This window comes from Larus michahellis, chromosome 4 (genome assembly GCF_964199755.1).
Source record: "Larus michahellis chromosome 4, bLarMic1.1, whole genome shotgun sequence".
Taxonomy (NCBI): domain Eukaryota; kingdom Metazoa; phylum Chordata; class Aves; order Charadriiformes; family Laridae; genus Larus; species Larus michahellis.
Genome location: NC_133899.1, coordinates 11,012,733 through 11,031,203, shown reverse-complemented (window position 1 = coordinate 11,031,203; position 18,471 = coordinate 11,012,733). Strand labels below are relative to the sequence as shown.

The 18,471-nt window shown below is 37.1% G+C and overlaps 1 protein-coding gene across 2 annotated transcripts in view; it reads right to left on the bottom strand.

Moving 5' to 3' along the window:
• LOC141741851 (transcription initiation factor TFIID subunit 4-like) overlaps nucleotides 1–18,471 on the bottom strand; it is a 141,984-nt gene that overhangs the window by 83,282 nt on the left and 40,231 nt on the right. For both annotated transcript variants that reach the window (XM_074582940.1, XM_074582941.1), the window contains exon 10: nucleotides 14,987–15,156. In XM_074582940.1, coding sequence (XP_074439041.1) covers nucleotides 14,987–15,156 — 170 coding nt within the window. The remainder of the gene's footprint in view (nucleotides 1–14,986; nucleotides 15,157–18,471) is intronic.

The following is an 18,471-nucleotide window of genomic DNA, read 5'->3' as shown; positions in this document are numbered from 1 at the left end:
CTGGCCAGTCTGCACCAGAGCGCTGACTGGCCGCCAACCAGACAGAAGAGCAAAGAAAAGGAAAAACCGGTTGATTTCCCCCTCAACTAGCACAGACAGAGGGCTATCTAGCTGTTGATTTATCAATGGATTCAAAGGTTACCTGAAGGGAGAGAGAAGGCAGGCGAACAGACTGTTCAATCATTTACGGCTAGCTTTCTTTGGAAAACAGTCTAAGGAAGGAAGACTACAAAAGAAATTTCCCCAAAAAAATGAATTAGCGTCAAGAAACCAGACTACAAAAAGACAAAAAGATACATTTTTGAAAAGTCAACTTGTCATGCACGGCATTCATCATGTGTGGAAGCATCATCACATCTTCCCTGCTCCAAATTACATTAGTCAAAATCCTGTTAGCAGAGGATGTCAGGAGCAGGGCACATTCCAAAGCTATACACTACACAAAGATTTGGCACATTGCTTAAATACTTGGATTGTACTTGGGGCAAGGATGGGAAAATTACCAGTGTGCTCCTGAAACAACAATCTCATCCACACTTGGAAAGGTCGGCCTCATTATAGGTTCATAAACAGTCACGGACACTACGTTATTGATCCGCTGGCCTAAGAGAAGTCCTGATACCATTGGTTAGAGATCGTCTCTTTTTGCTTTCTGCTACTCAAGAGAAAATGCCAAGTAGAAACTGAATCTACGCAAAGGGCTGGAAACTGTTAATTTTCATATGTTTCTATATGGAAGCCTTAGTATTTTTTTTCTTCACTGCTACATCTCCTCCTGAGTTTCATCCACACTTATTTCTAAAAAGCATACTGAAATTCTGTCTGCCATCAAAGGAAAATAATGCTGATCTCTAAATAGGAAATTCCTGAGATAATAATCTAGTCTGCATAATTACTTTTCTCAGTTTTAATACAGAAAGGCTGCTCTTCCCTTTGCAAGATTCCCTAGACTGATGACAACATAGGAAAAGAAATACAATTTATAGTTTTAAGAAGTGTGTATATACATATACATATAATACTATACATATTGAATTGTATCGCAAAACACAAATACCCTTATACATTATTCATCTTTCTAACCAAGTCACTGGACAGTGGCTTCATCTACAGGTGTTTTTATTTAGGTCCTAGCATTCTGGATTCTGGTCTTGATTGTGCCATCTGATCATTGCAATAATAAGTCAAAACATATATACTTACATATGTACAGAGATAAAAAACCCGAAGAGAAAATTAAGATTAAACAAAAAAATTAACTTACTTCTATCAACAGACTGCTATCATTTGTCTTTTGTTAAAAAAAGTTGAACTTGTTTCCGACTTTTAGGTGATGATCATAATGTGCTTTAAGTTTGATAACGCAGTCATCTTAACTTGTAGTTTTGTGATCAAAATTCTGCATTTAAAGCAGTAAGGAGCCACATTCTTAAAAGTAAAACATCAAGAAATGCGTAATTTGAGAAAAGTTGCTTGCTTTTAAATAATACATTTGTTAAATTTAGACATTTTTGATAACAAGTATACGCTTCAGGTCTTTAAAATTACTTTAGCAATGTAATTCTGAAGTTTTCCTAGAGCTATGACAAAGACATCATCAAGGATAACAACAAAAGTGGAGTGGGAGCAAAGCAGTGCTCCAAGCTATAATTTTAACCAATCTCTCCACTTGAATTTGAGTTTTTATATTTTTAAAGATATAACTAAGGTCACATTCTTCATTCAAGTGTTCTTGGCACATCTCTACTACACCAGAGCTGTACAAGACCATCCAGAATTGATGACTGCATGAACACTTCAACTCTTTGTGGAGGAATCAGTTTCAGCACGTCCTTATCGGCATCAAATGCTACTACAGCAGTCAGTTGAGTCACACTATCCTATATAAAAAACACGAGGGATCACAGATTAATACTCACAAAGTAAACAAATTTCTAATCTGCCAAGCACTTACAGAACAACACAATAATGCCTGCCTGCATATTAATTCTTAATTACATGTTTGGGAGCTTTAATAGCAAACTATGGTTCAATCAGCATTTAATAAAGATCCGGAGTATATGAGGCAGCATGCAAAGAAAGTATACATGTTAGAGTATTTTTGTTACAAATGAACTATATTCTATTTAAAAGTTTCAGATATTACAATAGAGTTTCTAGAAAGTTAGAACTTGTATGTAAGTTTGTAAGTTCCAAAAACCTTTAGGGGAAAAAACATTGAGCAATATTATTCTGATATTGGCATATGTGTCACTAGCACAAGATTGTTTTTTGCAAACATAAAAGAACCTAAATCTTGTTGTTGAAAACTTTCAGGTCCCAAGAAGTGAAAATTCTGAAGAGCGCTATTGTCTGCTTAGCTATCTGAAAGGTACTGGCTTTGCTGCACTTTAAAAGTTTAATTATATTTTGTTGATCAAACAAACTGAAATAAATCATAAGAAGAGTACTGCCCTATTTGAGAAGCAGAAGAAAAATACTATCTTTGCAGATAGGCTTTCAAAGAATCAAAAAGTTACTTTAATAATTTATACTTTAAGAGGACTGACAGGATTGAGATCAAAGATTAAAAAAAATTTATTTGTAAAACATTAGGTCTGACTCTGATTATTGACGTGATAAATTATTGAGTGCCTGTAAAAAATCTCTTTACGTTTACACTTAAAACAGAAAAACCTTGAAGAACTGATTTTAAACAGTTAAATAGCATGTATTTAGGGCTTGGATTTGTCTTGTCCTTCAGCAGAAACACTGGGAGAGTGCATAATTAGTCTCCATTTGTCCTAATCACAGGTCAGCCAGAACAGCAGAAAGCACTCTCTGTTGTCATCTTAAAACCAGAAGCAACTTTTTAAACTTTAAATTCTGTGCATGCAATATCAGCCCAAGATGCAAGTGGAACCAGACTTCTCAGGTGCAGGCCGCCTCTGCTGTCAGAGCTGGCCTGCATGCGGCAAGATGGAGACAAACAAAACCCCACCCCCTCAAATCTGGGACATCATTTGTTTAAACTTCTATTTAACCTCATTCAACAGCATCGGATCTAAAATAATGCAACAAAGATGCAGGTGATGGTGACAGCTACCTGCCCCAGCAGAGTCAGCCCCCGGCGGCGCCTCAGATTGCCCCTGCCATGGTCGGCCGAGCACCCTTCCTCCTCCTCTCCCAACAGAACCACCACAGCTTTACGCGCCCCAGTCCCCCCGCAACCTTTCCCAACAGGACAAGCAAGGTACTGGAAAAACCACTACATGAATTTCTGCAGCCTTCCAAACTATGCAATTCTTTAATAAATTCCATTCCTCACTTTCAATAGCGTAAGGGAAACGATTTTACAGTTCTGCTGTAGGTGTCAGCAGTGAAGCATTTAAAACACCTTAATCTCTGTAAAATCAAACGCAACATAATTAAATACAGCATGATCAGCTAAGAAGTCACTGTTCAAGACTTACGCTATACAGGAACTTCTGGAGACTAACAGATGAAAAAACTGTGGGGAAAGGGAAGAGCAGTTCACCTTCAAAAACTAGACAAGCACCATTTGTGTGTCCTAAGACACACCAGGGATGGTCTCTACAGAAAGTGGGTCATGAAATCAAGAGAAAGCAATAGGTGCTTTGTCTAATACTATTATATTAATAATTCTAAACTGAGGAATAGCATTTAACTATCAGGCTGACTAAACACAAAGAGGAAACAACTCTAATGCACTACAGGCCCTTGGCATCCTGAGGAGCCATGAATGGCAATTACTGAACTTACTTGTCGCAACCTAATCAGGTGGGGCTGAAGAAGGGGGTACATCTCCCATAGAGCACTGTCCTCAGCCTACAACGTAATCCATCAATACTGCATTCATATTGCTGTCAAAGGGAAAACCCAACCTTAAATATTAAGGTAGAGAATGGGGGATGGAACACAACAAAGGAAAAAAAGTGAGGAGGTTGTTTGGGTACAAAATACCCTGGGGGTATTGTTGGGAGGGGTGGGCTACCACAGCCCCAGACAGACTTTAAGTATTAAAAAATGAAGAAAAAGCTGGTTAAACAGAATAATAGTGCAAACAACAAATCACTAGCTCTGATGATTAGGATTAGAGATTCCTAGGGGTATAAAATAACCTAGTGATCCCAGGCAAAAGAAACAGTATGATAATTTTAGTTGTAATTTTCTGTTTTCAGTCCTTTAAATAAAAGCTTCACGTTAAGTCTTAGTAACTAAATGCATAAATAATTTAATAAATGTTGACTTGCTGCACTGTTAAGCCTGTCTGGTGCTGGAAGACAGGATAAAGAAAGGAGAAACAAAAAAAATAATCTGTATTTGGTACCTTCACACAAAGAGCCGATCCGAATGAAGGCGTTTGGGCAGGCGCCTCCGAGGAGCCTACAGCCTGGGGCGCATTTCGGGGGGCCACGAGCTAGGGAGTATTTCCTGCCAAAGCAGAGAGAATCAGTGCCAAGCGCTTTGAGATTTGTTAACCGATTCCCTCCAGCAGGTACAAACCAGCACCACCCTGCGAGCAGCAGATGGCCAAGATATATTCCACAGCTCCAAACCAGCCCTCAACCGGAATGGGAAAGATTTCGTAAACCAGTATCTGATATCGTTCAACGCTATACTTCCAGTTCACCTTCAGATGAAATAAACTGACTTTGTTAAAGAGAACGACCTTTTATCACCATGTAATTGTTATATACAAAATAACAGAAGATCCTACATTAATTCCTTCAGTGAGCCTGTTTGTAAAAGAACATTCCTCCTCTCACAGGATAAAAATTATCTCACATGACCCAGCTTCTGGACAAAAGTCTTCCTGAGAACTCAAGACTTGCTGGGTGTAGTATTTGTTCTGTACTTTTTCAGAACTACCCACCTTGAGATGATTCCCTGGGAAGCATTTTGTGAAACTGACAAACTGGTGAAACTTCAGTTACTTTTAAAAATAAATCAATAAATCCCAAACTTACAGATTAAAATCCTCAAAATACATAGCCATTTTCAGTATAAGATACAGGAGAAAAAAAAAATAACCAGCCATACAACTGTAACATAACCTAAAGGAATAAAAATTTTGAATAAATGTTACTCAAATTTTAATACTCTTCTCCTCCTGCTCCCTCCATAGTAAAAGCAACCAAATTATTTTAGCAAAGATGCAACTCAAACTCCTAAGTTCTGTAGTGTGAATGCACTGGTACAAAACCACTTGTAGCTTGTTTCAGGTACTACAGTGGATTTAACTTATTCCATACAAACTATACGGTAATAAATAGCTATGTATTTATATAATTGTATAAAAAGCTATACTGGGTAATATGGTCCGGCATCCTTTCTTTAACAGCAGTAGTAGGACATGCTACTAGAAGACTATTAAAAAATAAAAAAGCGACAGCCTAGGATCAGCCTAAGTTAGAGGATCATATCTTTCTATCAGATCAGGATGGAATCTTTTTTCCATTAATTTTTCAAGTATTTTTTTGAATTGCAACATCCTAAAACAAAGAGTTCCACAACTTAACTACTCAACCGGAAAAAAAAAATAGCCCTTTTTGCCTGTTTTGAACTTCTGCCTTCTAATTTCATCTCATATTCCTAATTTTTGTAAAGGGAAAAACAGAAAAATATCTCCATTCTAGGAGGTCATATTGGTATAATTATTTTAACCAGAGAAATAGTTGTATCCGTGTAAAATCTATGTGTAACCCAGGCTAAAATGTCTGACCCTATTTTATGTGCTGATTCAAAGCTCTTAGGCAAGTCTGTGGGATTTGGGACAGGACAAAAAAATTCATCAAACGGAAGAAGAATTTCTCAAAAATCCTACATAGCCCTACTTATATGATTAGTGTTTTTTGATGAAAGTCATGTAAGACTGACAAAAAAAGTCTTCACTTCTCTAAGAATTCTCAACCAGGTGGGTAAGTCTGGGAACCCACACATAATTCATACTTTTTGGCAAAAAGAAAGAGCTAATTTGAGAAGAAGTCTGACCTAAAATATATATAACCAGACAATCCAGTTTCCAAAATTCTGTCTCTAAGCTAGATAATTAAACAGCTAAAAGGTAGCTATTAATCATCCCTAAAGAGTCTTTTTATTATCCTTAGTGGTTTGTCTCTAACAGAACCAAGCTACTCACCAAACAACATTATCCACAGGTATGTGGAGGCTTGGAAAATAGTAAGACTTGCCACAAATCATGGAAGCACAAACATCTAAGCAGTGTATCAGGGAGAAGAGAATACCTGGTGTTCAGACGGCAAGGAAGCTTTACAGCTTGATCAGAGAGGACAGAAAGAATGTGTACTCTGAAGGAACAGAAGCTACTACTATTAATGTTTTCCCTATTTTTTTTTTGTAACTAACCTGTATTTACCTGATTTCTTTTAGAAGAAATCAAAATCTCAATGTGCTAAGGAAACAAGTTATCCTTGATTTTGATGTTTAATTCCTTCTCTTTTACTAATTCCTCTTTAAGGTTACTTTTGTGCAATTTCAGGTGTATATCCTAAAAGAAGGGAGGGTGCTGAAATTATTAAAAGGGAGGCACTGAAGGTCAAAGAATTTTTGAGAACTACATCCAGATCCTACCCTATAATCCCAGGAACCGGTGCTGCAGCGACCGAACAGTGTGAGGAAAGCGTAAGACAGAGGAGGAGACGAGAACTGAAATAGGTGCAGGTCTCAACAAGTCAAATAAGAATATACAGATTACAGTTAGAGGATTTTTTTTCATCTTTGTTTTCTCAAAACATAAATACAATACAACATAATAAGCATGTCCAAAGATATTTAGTAACATTCAAGAATAAACACAGAGTGACTGTAGAGAACTGAAAAATATGTTCACTACTTTTATAAATAATAGTAAATGCCTCAATGCACTTTTGTGTTTGGTTATTCACTAGAGTCAAATCAAAATAAATTGTTAAAGGGACCAGATGAGAAAGAATTAATGTGGCAATGACACCAGTAAGAGTCCTTAAGAAAAACACAGAGAGGTTGTTATTGGTGATTTTTTTTTCCCCTACCTGTTTTCATGCAGGCTACAAGAATGTGCTTCTTGGCCTAAGCCCAAGATCAAAAGATCCTAAACCTAAAGGACCTCAGGCTTAAAGACAAGACGCACAGGATTATGACAGCATGTCAGGTGAGACAGAGATGGAAAAGAACTGTTGTAAGAATGTCAGAGATGACAAACACATGTGGAGGCACAGATGCCAGCATCCTGTAACACAGCCCTGGCACTAACAGACCACACTCTCCATCACATCCACACACGGATTAAAAACAACACCAAGTACAAGAATTTTCCTAAATGCTTCTGGTTTTTTTTAAGCAACTTCTGTAAACAATGCAGGCATTTTGGCAACTTTTTTTTTCCTGGAGAAACCATCTCTCTGACACTATGAAAGTCTTGTTGGCAACATATCTGAACAGGTATCGCAGCTGTCCACTACAAACCTGGCGCTAGGCAGACTAGCTCAACATGAGGCCTCATCTTAAGCAGGCGAGATGGACCTCTCAGCAGGAAAGGATACGCACAAAGAATACGGAAATTATAAAGGATACCAGAAGTGTAGACCGAAAACCATAACCTGAATTTCAAAGCGTGAGCACCTTCATCTCTGTATGTCCAGGATTAGAGGAAAAGTTGTCAAATCAGGACATTGTGCCACATCCATTAATACCAAATCCGTGCACGACCAGATCATCCACCACTACAAAGTTTATCCAGATCAGACATGGTCATTTGATTTTTGTCAAAACAGCTGTAGTTCATGATAGTTTATATTAAAGTCACACTTCTATATTATTGTGCAAGAACAGATGGTGGCACCTTATTGGGCACAACGCCCAGTGTTGCAGCTACTTCCTTGAAAACAAATACCCTTTCTTTACCAGTAGAATGTCTTTGTACCAGCTCAACACTTTGCAACATTTAGCTGTGACTTATTTACCTCTAGTCACTGCAAAACTGGTTAAACCACACGCTAATACTCTCCATATGATAAGCACTGAAGAGAAGCGTCAAATTGCCAATGAGTTACTGTAGAAGCTGGACGGTGTATGCAGTAGATTCAGGAACATGAAGGAGGCTAACAAACGCAATTCAAACTCATGGGAGAAGGAAAGACTAAAGTGAAGTTTATGAGGTTTTTCAGTAATTTAAAGAAATGAAAACATTACAACCTTAGTATGAGCAGCAGGATTGCCAAATAAACGTAATGAACAATCATTTTAACATATTTAGAAAATATTACCTTTTACTTTTTCCCCCTTAAATGATCCTTGAAGATGCTGCTCACTGATCAATGACTTCCTCCTCCACAAAGATGTTCCAACATGTGTTGAGAGTTGGGGACATTAGTACCACCTCTAGAGCATGGAGTTTGCCTATAGGGATAATGTAAGTCAGCTTTATTGCAATATTGAATGGTTCTCTAAGGTTTTCTTTTTATTGTTCTTATTTTACATCCAGTATTTATTACCAGAAATCTCTTTATGAGATGGATGTTATAAATTAATCTGGTAGAGAATGCATCTCCACAGAATAATGATCTTAATTTTACTCTCCTTTGCAGAGACCAAGAAATATAAGCCATTCAATTCCCAGATACAAACTTATTCTGAGGCTGGGCAACGTATTCTGGTAGGACCTGAAGGCCAGAACTGCCTTCCAGAAATAGCAAGACCTTTTAAAGAAGGCCTTTCCACTACATTCATAAAACAGAAAAGCGAGGTATTAAGGTAAAAACAAAACTTAAATTCTCCAAATATTTCTGGGAGCGAATAGTACGGTCGTGCTCTCAGTTCAGTTGGAGTAAAACCTTTGAAAATGATGCCTCAAGAAACAGGTTCATTTTCTTCATAAATCACCATAGTTTGAACATATCTACATTTATTTTGAGAAATTACTGCTTCATGAAATAACATAAATTCTGTCACTTAGAGGTGATACTGCTAAAAGCGTAACTCAGATTCTGTAGTGTCGCAGAACCAATAAGATTAATAAAAAGAAAACCTTAGAAACACACAAAACATATTGAAGGGAAGCTGCCCTACCTTTCACAGAAAGGCAGACTCCAAGCTCTCAGGTGGTACTGAAGTTACCATTCCAACACATGTTGGGACATCTTGTAAAACAGGAAGTCTAATCATGGACCTATTAAAGAAAGAACAACAATATGGTTTAACATTCTGCTGAAATACTTACTGGCTATGTTTATTTGGCAACACTGCTGCTGATACTAAGATGGGAATGTATTCCCACCTTTTTGGAAAAGGAAATAATAAATGTGAATAACATATAATTGTCTTATAATACTGCAACATTAGCAATCAATTAAGTTGGAATATAAAACCAGATTGTCTAGTGAACGTGTACAATAAACTCCAATCTCAACATAAGAAACTAAATTATCCCAATTATGGACATTGATAAGAAGATTGGGAGCTATGCACACCTTCTAATCTAAACAAAATTTCTAGTATATTGCCTGGTTTATACTAATGAAAGTAACCCCTAACTCTGCACTGTTACAGAACTGTTCCAGATGTCAGAATGGGGATACATCTCTACACCTGCCACATCTCTGCAGGTGACATACTGAAGCTTATAGGAACTAGAGAAAGTCAGCATATTTGGCATCCACAGTAAGTTGCAATTCGCACTATACAATACCTAATGGAACTTTTTTTTTTCCTGAGAAAAAGCAACTGGAGTCACCACTTCCAGTGGTGAAAACACCACTCCAGGTACAGTTCAAGTGGGCCAAGCATGTCATTAGCGCAACGCATGACTTCAAAATGCTATGCTTTGGAACAAGGATATGTTAGAACTATCTCCAAACACAATCAAGAGTTATGTCCATAGGTATTTAAGGAGGTCATCCCGACAGAAAGATGCTGGTGGAGAAAACTGATATTAAAAGGAATATTTCAGTTTGAAGACAAATCAACTCATGGATAAAAAGTTAAAAGTCAACAATGAAAACAACTAAGTCACATCAACAAAAAGCACAGTGAAAACAAAAATTTATGTTCATAGGCAATCTGATAGCTCAGAATTTCATAACGCACAACAACTGTAATCCACAACCCACAAACAGCTATAAAAACCCTCTAAAGTAAACCAACCAGTGAAATCGGTATAACTTTTATGTCAGAATTGCTCTGTATATAAAAGAGCAATGATCAATAGTACAGTTTCATCTCATTCAAACATGAATGCAACTGTTGACAAACAAACAGATGAAATGGGGATGACAGAATGACTCTTCGTATTAAACTACTAACAAATGCTTTAAATCGAGGCTCTGAAATCTACTGGCCTGGTTCCACGAAGGATATCCCAACCAGAATTTAGATGGCTTAGCAATATAAAATACCCTCTAGAGTATCCAAATTATTTATTTAAAATATATACATGTGCATACAACTGGGCTGCCACTGTGATGCCACATAGTAGATCCAATACACTCCAGAATACAGAAAACAGAGATAAACTATTTCCTTACGTTTTAACGTGCATATTTATTGCAGACATGCAATTCAAGTGTGACTGAACAAAGAAAGAATTAAGGCAGAACAAAGATCAATATTTCATCAGACAGAATTAAAAAGTATATCACACATAAAATAACAACAAAGTAAACCTATGAATTATGTTGAGCCTAACCCTACAACTGTTTCATTGACAGAGACGGTGGCTTAATTCTATCAAGCCTCGCTTCTCTGAAGCTGTTTTAAGGAATACTGTAGGCCTTTTACCTACTGACTAGGAGAATTTGGATTCATCAGCACGTTTTCAAGCTTCATAATAATAATTGGCCTGGCCTGCACCACCATGTATATCCTAGCTTAAAAACCTGTTTGGATGAAGCAAGAGAATCCAGTACCAATTTTGTGATGGAAAATGTTGCAGGTGTATGCTATGTTGTCAATGTAATAGACTTTTTCCAAAGGAAATTTATAAGAATGTTATATAACAGACACACAGTATTTCATAAAATCATGCTACAGAAAAATTAATTTCCTGATGCAGATGTAAAAATAAGTCTGAATAAATGTGAAATAAAAATGTAATCGATGATTCTCCAATACATTTTTATCATACATATTTAAGTAAAAATTATTTGAAAATACAAGACGGACAGTTAAAACGTATTCAATATGGCCAAGCCAGTCCCCCATTTCTTAGAATGTCACATTTATAATTATTCTATTCAGCCAGTGCTCTGCAACAATAAAAACTGGAGTAGAAAAATTAGGTGAACACACTGAAAGTGAAGAGAAAGAGAGAAAGAAACAATCTAAGACAGAGAACACAGCATGCCCAATTTATGTTTCATTATTATTGCATTAAGACAGTTAATTTATGGTTAAGATTCTCCACAAGTTGTGACATTTTAGGGATAGCCAAGTAAAAGCAAAATGGCATCATCTGCTTGTAGAAGAAATCAGAATTAAAACAAAAACTGCAGGAATTAACAAGCTGCTGCAGATTCTAAGCTTGTTGACCACAAAATAGAAAGCAAAGTTTTTTGGAAGTGCTAATGGAGGTTCTAGAGACCACAAACTCTCAGCCCAAAGACTTCTCAGGAAAGCACACAACATCTCTGTTCCCTGTTTCCATGGATTTAGTTATCAGGCAATATAAAAAGGGTTACCTTTTATCCCAACCTTCACTATGTCCTGCTGTCCTTCACTAATACTAAATATAAAACACAGTGCAGCCTAATTCTTATCTGCTCTCAGAAACAATGCTGTAATAAAGTCATTCCAGAGTCTGTCTCACAAGATGGTTACAAACCAGAGAAAACTGTCACATTTAAAACAACCTGCTAGGTTGTATTGGTTTATTCATTAAAGTCTTGCCCCCTTTGTTAAACAATGGAAACTTGGAATTTAAAAAACAGCTCCTAAAGCTACCTGATACAGCATTCTTACCCACCAAGAAACAGCTTATGAATGAATAAAAGTGAAACAATTACAGTATTAAGGTTATTTTTCTTGTTTCTTTCCCATAAAACCACATGAAAAAGCTAGACTTTTTCAGCATTATTTATTTGTGAGCGTCTAATCGGCTTATCTTGCTCTTTAAAGAAATACAACCCATTTTAGTGATAAAGACTTAGAAAGTTTTAAGAGTTTGTATGCACAGGAAGCACACGCCTGAAGAACTTCACCCTCTGCCTCAGCTTCCCCCAAAGAGGAACACAAGCCTTCCAACTCTTTGCGTGTGTTTCCTTCTGCGGCGCCGTCACATAGGAGGAGCAGGGTTTGAAGTTTTATGATTCTGAATGGAATAGCAAAAGAAATACATTATCTGCTGAGAAATACCCACTCTTAATTTTGCATCAGGAAGAATTTGAAACAGTCCCAGCCCTGCCTTCCTACAGGAACAAATGGCAACGATTACAGCCAAAGATGACTAGATACAAAATTGGATAAGGAAGCATGTGGGAAGTGGATGAATATCTTTGCATGAATTACCTTTCGGTTACTTCTTCCATTTAAAAGGATCAATAATAATATTAGTCATTTAGATTTAAAATAAACTTTGGATGATATCACTGCCAAGTTACAGTAGAGATAAGAACGTACAATATATTAAGAAACCTCTTTCATTATAACTTTGAGGCATTTGGCTGGTGGTTACTGCCAAAGACTGCGTAGCATCTGCTCTCACTTTAGCAGTTTATATTCCGACTCTGCTGAATGGAAGCACAAGCTCTGAAACAGCCTTTGGGGAACACTACTGAGTTGCTCGACAGAGCTCTTACTCAGAAAAGAGAGAAGGAGATTAATATTACAGAAAACTTGAAAGATCTAGCTTCTGAGAAAGGAGAGAAGAGCAGTTTCCTAATACTGTACATAGCACAAAGCACTCTCTTACTAAAACATTAAAAACGTGCCCTGAACCTAAAGTGATCATTAAATATGAATAGATTTAAAGGTAGAAAATAAGGTCTGTTTAAGCCATATTCAGGTAAAAGTAAGAAGCAGCAATGTATTTTATCTCATTTGTCAACAGGCTTAACGAAAGTAGCAGCAGGAGGACTCACATCAGCTACTCTCTTTTCCTTAACGTGCTCGCGAAGGTCACCGCTCCTCTGCTGAGCCCCGGCCTGGCAAGGCACAGCAACATATGGTGAGACTGAGTTTTGTCGTGAACTTCCAGTGTCGTTATTTTAAGTGCCCAGTAGCACAAACTACTAAATTTGTGTGTGGTCCTGTGCAAACAACAGATCTGGCCACACACAGTGAAAACCAAGCTTCTAAAACTTCAAAATCAGCTGAAGGAATTCTCTCCTCAAGAGCCATAGATCCCAGATAGTAGCCACTAGTGAACCCCACAGCCACTTTCAAAACTATAAAAGGCTTCATGTAAAGCCAAAATAAAGCTCTAAAAGTGGCTGCAGGAGATCACTAGGAGTGGCCGCTCTTCTGGATTCACTGCTTTTGAGAAGTAAATCCCTGCAGCTGCTTTTAAAAGCTTTGAAAGTTTCATTTCAATTATCAAAGCCAATAAAGCTTCAAAAACAGCCATAGGGATTTGTTCCTCCGAGGAGCAAACCCCACAAGGCAGTGATGAATAGTGTGATGGGTTCTGTGGCTCCTCAAGTATGTACAGATTCCTGTAAGTCCTGCACTTGTAATTACAGCTTCATGTTGGGCAGCAATTGTTACACCCAGGCAGAGTTCATTAAGGCTTGTATGGCAAACTCATTACCGATTTCCCATTCTTCTTAACAGTTTTATGTCTGTTTCCTTTTTGTTTTCTTACACCTGCATAAACTATTGGGTGAGCATCCCTCACAGCAGTTTCTCAACAAGTTTCATGAGAAGCTTGCCGGCTTCCCATCTCAGGTGGTGGCGAGCCATCGCACAGAGTGCGGCGCAGCCCAGACTGCATCACGTAACGCCATCATCACAACATGGTAACTATAGCGTGCAAAATAATTCATTTCTCAGAATGAGAACTTAAAAGGGCACTAATTAAAATACAAGAGTGAAGCTTGACAATAAGGCAATGAAGAACTTTGCCTGCAACTGCAATATAAAAAGGCTTCCATTAATTCAATGAGCATAAATACAAGTAACATTTCAGAAGTAACGGCATGACTTAAAAACCTAACTGTACTGATTTTAGCAACATTTTGGTCTTTAAAATTATGAGAACGAGATCCCTAAAAATTTTACAAAATTAACTTGTGACGTAAGCATAGTTACAAAAGAAATACATGATTTATGCTCCTAAACAATTTGAGCCCAGTATCTTAAGACACTGAAGGCTCTGAAAATATTACCAAAATTATGTTTAAAAAGATACATGTAGGTACTAGAACATATATAGTAATATTAATGAAGTATGTCATATAAAATACATTCTGAGCATACTTACTAACCTTAAAACATCATTAATTTTGAAAAGTTATTTTTTCTACTAAAGTTTTTAACTTCTATTTTCAAATTCTGGAATAAATAAATACACCTTTTGGAAAAAATACCGTAAGAAAATCACTATGAACTTAAATAGATGCAGGTGTTAAGAACTGAATAACTGGTTTGTATGGGGAAAGAAAATCTTGACAGATAACTTCAACGTTCTGTTAAATGTTATTCACAGGTGTCCTCTGTGACCTGTACTACTTACTTTACCTCTCTCTTTCAATCTTCTCATGTGTAAAACATGAAGGAGGACTGTGAAAAATAATTAATGTTTGCAAAGAGCTTTGAGATCCTTGGACATAAAAAACACGGGGAAAGCATGAAGTATAAAAGTACCAGCATACTATTTTTTTCCAACTTCAGGTAACTGAATTACTTTTATCACAAAAACCTTGAAAGTTTCATAATACAAGACTATATAATAAAATTCTTAAAAAAACAATCTTAAGTGCTAAGCACGTCGTGTTACTCAGAATCGCGTAACTCCAAAGGAAACACTTTCAATAGGAAAGGACATGTTTCTCACCCGTTTCAAGTATGCGTTTATGTAGAGGTATAGCAGCAAGAAAGGGTTCATCTTTACAGGACTGTATCTGGGTTCCAACCAAGTCAGAGTTGGTAGCCATAATTCGGGCACTTTCTTCATTAAGATTAACGCCAGCCATAGAGGCAACATCATTAATGTCATCATCATCTCTATAATGAAAAAAAAGCAACAAATAAAAATAATTCTGCATGTGATATATTCATTTTGTGTATTATCTGCTTCCCCAAAAATAATCATCATGCAACATGCCCGGTGGCTGGGCCAACTTGAGGCACAACCACTAGGGTCTCCATTTTCGTAGAAGATATTCTACATTCAGACATAACTAAATATTTCTCTGATTGCATTAGGAAAACTTTAGAAGAGGGACAATTTGTCTGTAACAGAACGTGTGTCAGAGGTGTCTTTTTTTCATCTGAGAGACAGCAATATCAATGAAACCAGGAAGGTCAGTAAGTTAAAGGCAATTATCATCACTAAAGACAGAGTATTTGCCTATTCTCTTTATGCTGAAAACAAGGAGCAAAATGATAAAATAAATAAAAACCCCACAGACATTAAAAGCAAAAAGGTGAATTTGGAATCCTGCACTGTTTAATAAAGTTCCTATCAAAACGCACACCAAAGCATTTTCAGCAACAGTTAGGAAAGATTCTTTGACCATACTGGGTCAGTTTGGTTTCCAAGTGTGTTTGAATATGTGCTGGTATTTTCTCTGGCAACACACAAAAATCAGTTGAACATGTCAACTAGTTTTCAAAAAACGAGCTGCATTTGAGAAGATGACAGCAGCACTTCCCAGGCCACTCTCTGCCCTGCAATACCCTTCCTAACAGCTTGAAGTACTGACCGACAAATTTGCGTTTCCATACCTCCATCTCCCCAGTACCTTTCACCTCCTGCCTCTGTGAGATATGACTCATAACTGTGGAAACAGCCAACTCTTTTTAGGACATTCTATTTAGGAGCTATTAGTGAAAGGAACACTGTATTTCAGCACACTCTAGGAGCAATGCCACAACCTTTGAGAATATATATATGGAAAAGATCCACATACATCCAAGTCCAGACTCCTACTACTGCATAAAGCAAACAAATAAAAGCTTAATTTAAAAGATATAAAAAAATATATATTACATAGACGTCATCCTATGCACCCTAGAATACTTTCTGTCACTTGTAGCAAGTTTAACGCCTACAGTAAAAGCCAAAAGCTGCAAGTAAGGTCTGAGAACAAAAGGAGACAAATCTAGAAGTCCACCCTCTAGGTCACCCCTGTCCTCCCACACTCTCCTTGATATTTGCACTAAAGCAGCCAATTTTGGTGGAAGACCTCCATGGTTTGTTACATATTGGTTTGGTTTTCTCTTGCAGGAAGAAGTTAAGAAGGGATTTTTGTTTGCACAAACCTGTGGAAATGTGCTGAACACTTGAGGCAGAACATAGAAAATTTTACAATGATTGTCAGAAAAATACTTCACAAATGAGCTCTTATTATTTTCCACAAGTGATAAACACTTGATTTCTTCTCTTAGAATAAAATTCCTGAGGATACTGTCACAAAATTGATTTCCTGCCTTGATGCTTTTCATGTTGAGTCTAAAGAATTTCCATTTTCACATCTCACATGGTATAAATGTGACACTCATCAGAGGGTCTCAAGAGCCACCATGAAGAAACTGGCCTCCTATGCATTCAGCGCAGAGATGACGGAACTACTCTTCGGCCTTGTCCAACCAGTTGTGGAACTGCCCCCAAATATCACAGCTGACAAATGTACTCAGCCACACAACAACTAACAGTGACTTAAATATTCAGTGACGAGTTCAAAAGATTCTAACTACAAATGAAAAACAGCAAGTAAAACTGAAAAAGGGGAAAAATCTAAGATTTTGGGGGGTTAAAAACCTCAATGCTTGAAACAGCGTGAGCATCCCGAGGTAATCTACCCAGGACTCAAGGCCCGAATCCAGAAGGGCTTTTAAAACTTGACAAAACCAAATTCATGTAAAGGTAGTTATCCTAACACAAACTCACAACTATGTAAGACAGTGGAAGCTACTGCAAAGCAGACTTGAGCCCAGAATTCCAAAATAAAGCTAAAACTGACCAAACTACAAAACATTAACCAAGTTGAGCAGTTAAAAAAAAATAAAATCCAATATTGATTCCCGGTGGACCCTGACTTCTCTGCGAGTGGGACGGCAGCACTGCTGCCCTGTGGGGTCCCACTTCAAGACTGGACTTCAAGAACAGAATTTTTAAGAGAAGTTTATACTTATCTCTACTTTTACTTAATAGCTGAAGAAAGTACAGTCAATCTTTTACCTTCCTTCTGCTCAGCATTTTAGCTGTTCCAACTTTCATTTAGAGGACATATCTGTGACCACATTATAAATAAACAAATATTGTCTGAAATAAAAACAAATAATTAATTTGGGCACAAACCAGGATTTCAATGAAATTATCAAATTCAGTGCAATAGCACTTACAAAGACCATCACAGTAACTCCTGGACAGAATCATTTCCTTCCATCCTACGTTGGCAATCTACTGTCTATGAGTACATCTATTTTTTATTTTGTTTTTAATGTTGCATGGAAGATAGATATTAAGTGTTTTAAACATAGTTTGGACTACAATTTTTTCAGTCTAATGGGAAAAACTCTATCAATATATCCTTTTTGACTTTGAGGAACTCCATCATGAGAAAGAGATTGGGCTTGGATACTGAAACACAAATATGTTTATATATAAAAAGGGCTGGCGTTCTCCACAAACAAGTTCCCATAAAAGCCAACATTTAAGTCCAGATGAGTGAGTTTTCAGAAGTCATTCCGTGGAACGAAGATGCCATCCAGTGGTCGTCTAGATTGATGATTACTGCCTATCCTTCCCTTTTCATTCCACCACAGTATTTAACAATTTCATGTTTCTTGGCATATAATACTGTGCTCATACTAATTATACTGTTTCAGTTATTATTTCCCTTTTTTCTGAATTAAATTCCAAGCCTTATAGACAAATTTGGCATTCCAACATGCATGCTATTTATAAGACACCATGGGTTCTCAAAATCTTTCCAAACGCAAGCTACATCTTAAAGTAGTCTAAGAGTTCAATTCTTTCTCCTATATTCAACCTCTTGTAACACCTCTTCCTCTCCTCTTCATTAAAAACACTCATGCAACTACGAAAAAAACCAAACCCATCCAACTTATTTGAAAATAAGAAAGAAAAAACAAAGTATTTGCACAGTTGTCTGTAACATGCTTCAAAGATTCTGTTTAAGAAAGACAAGCCATTATAAAAATCTGGTAGCATTTTCTTTATGAACAAATCCTAACTGCACGACTACATACTCTTCTTCTTTCTCAGGCACTTCGTAAAATTTGAGCCAATGATGTCCAAATCTGCAATACTGAACTGCTCCCAAACAAGCTCTAAGAATACATAAAGCAACT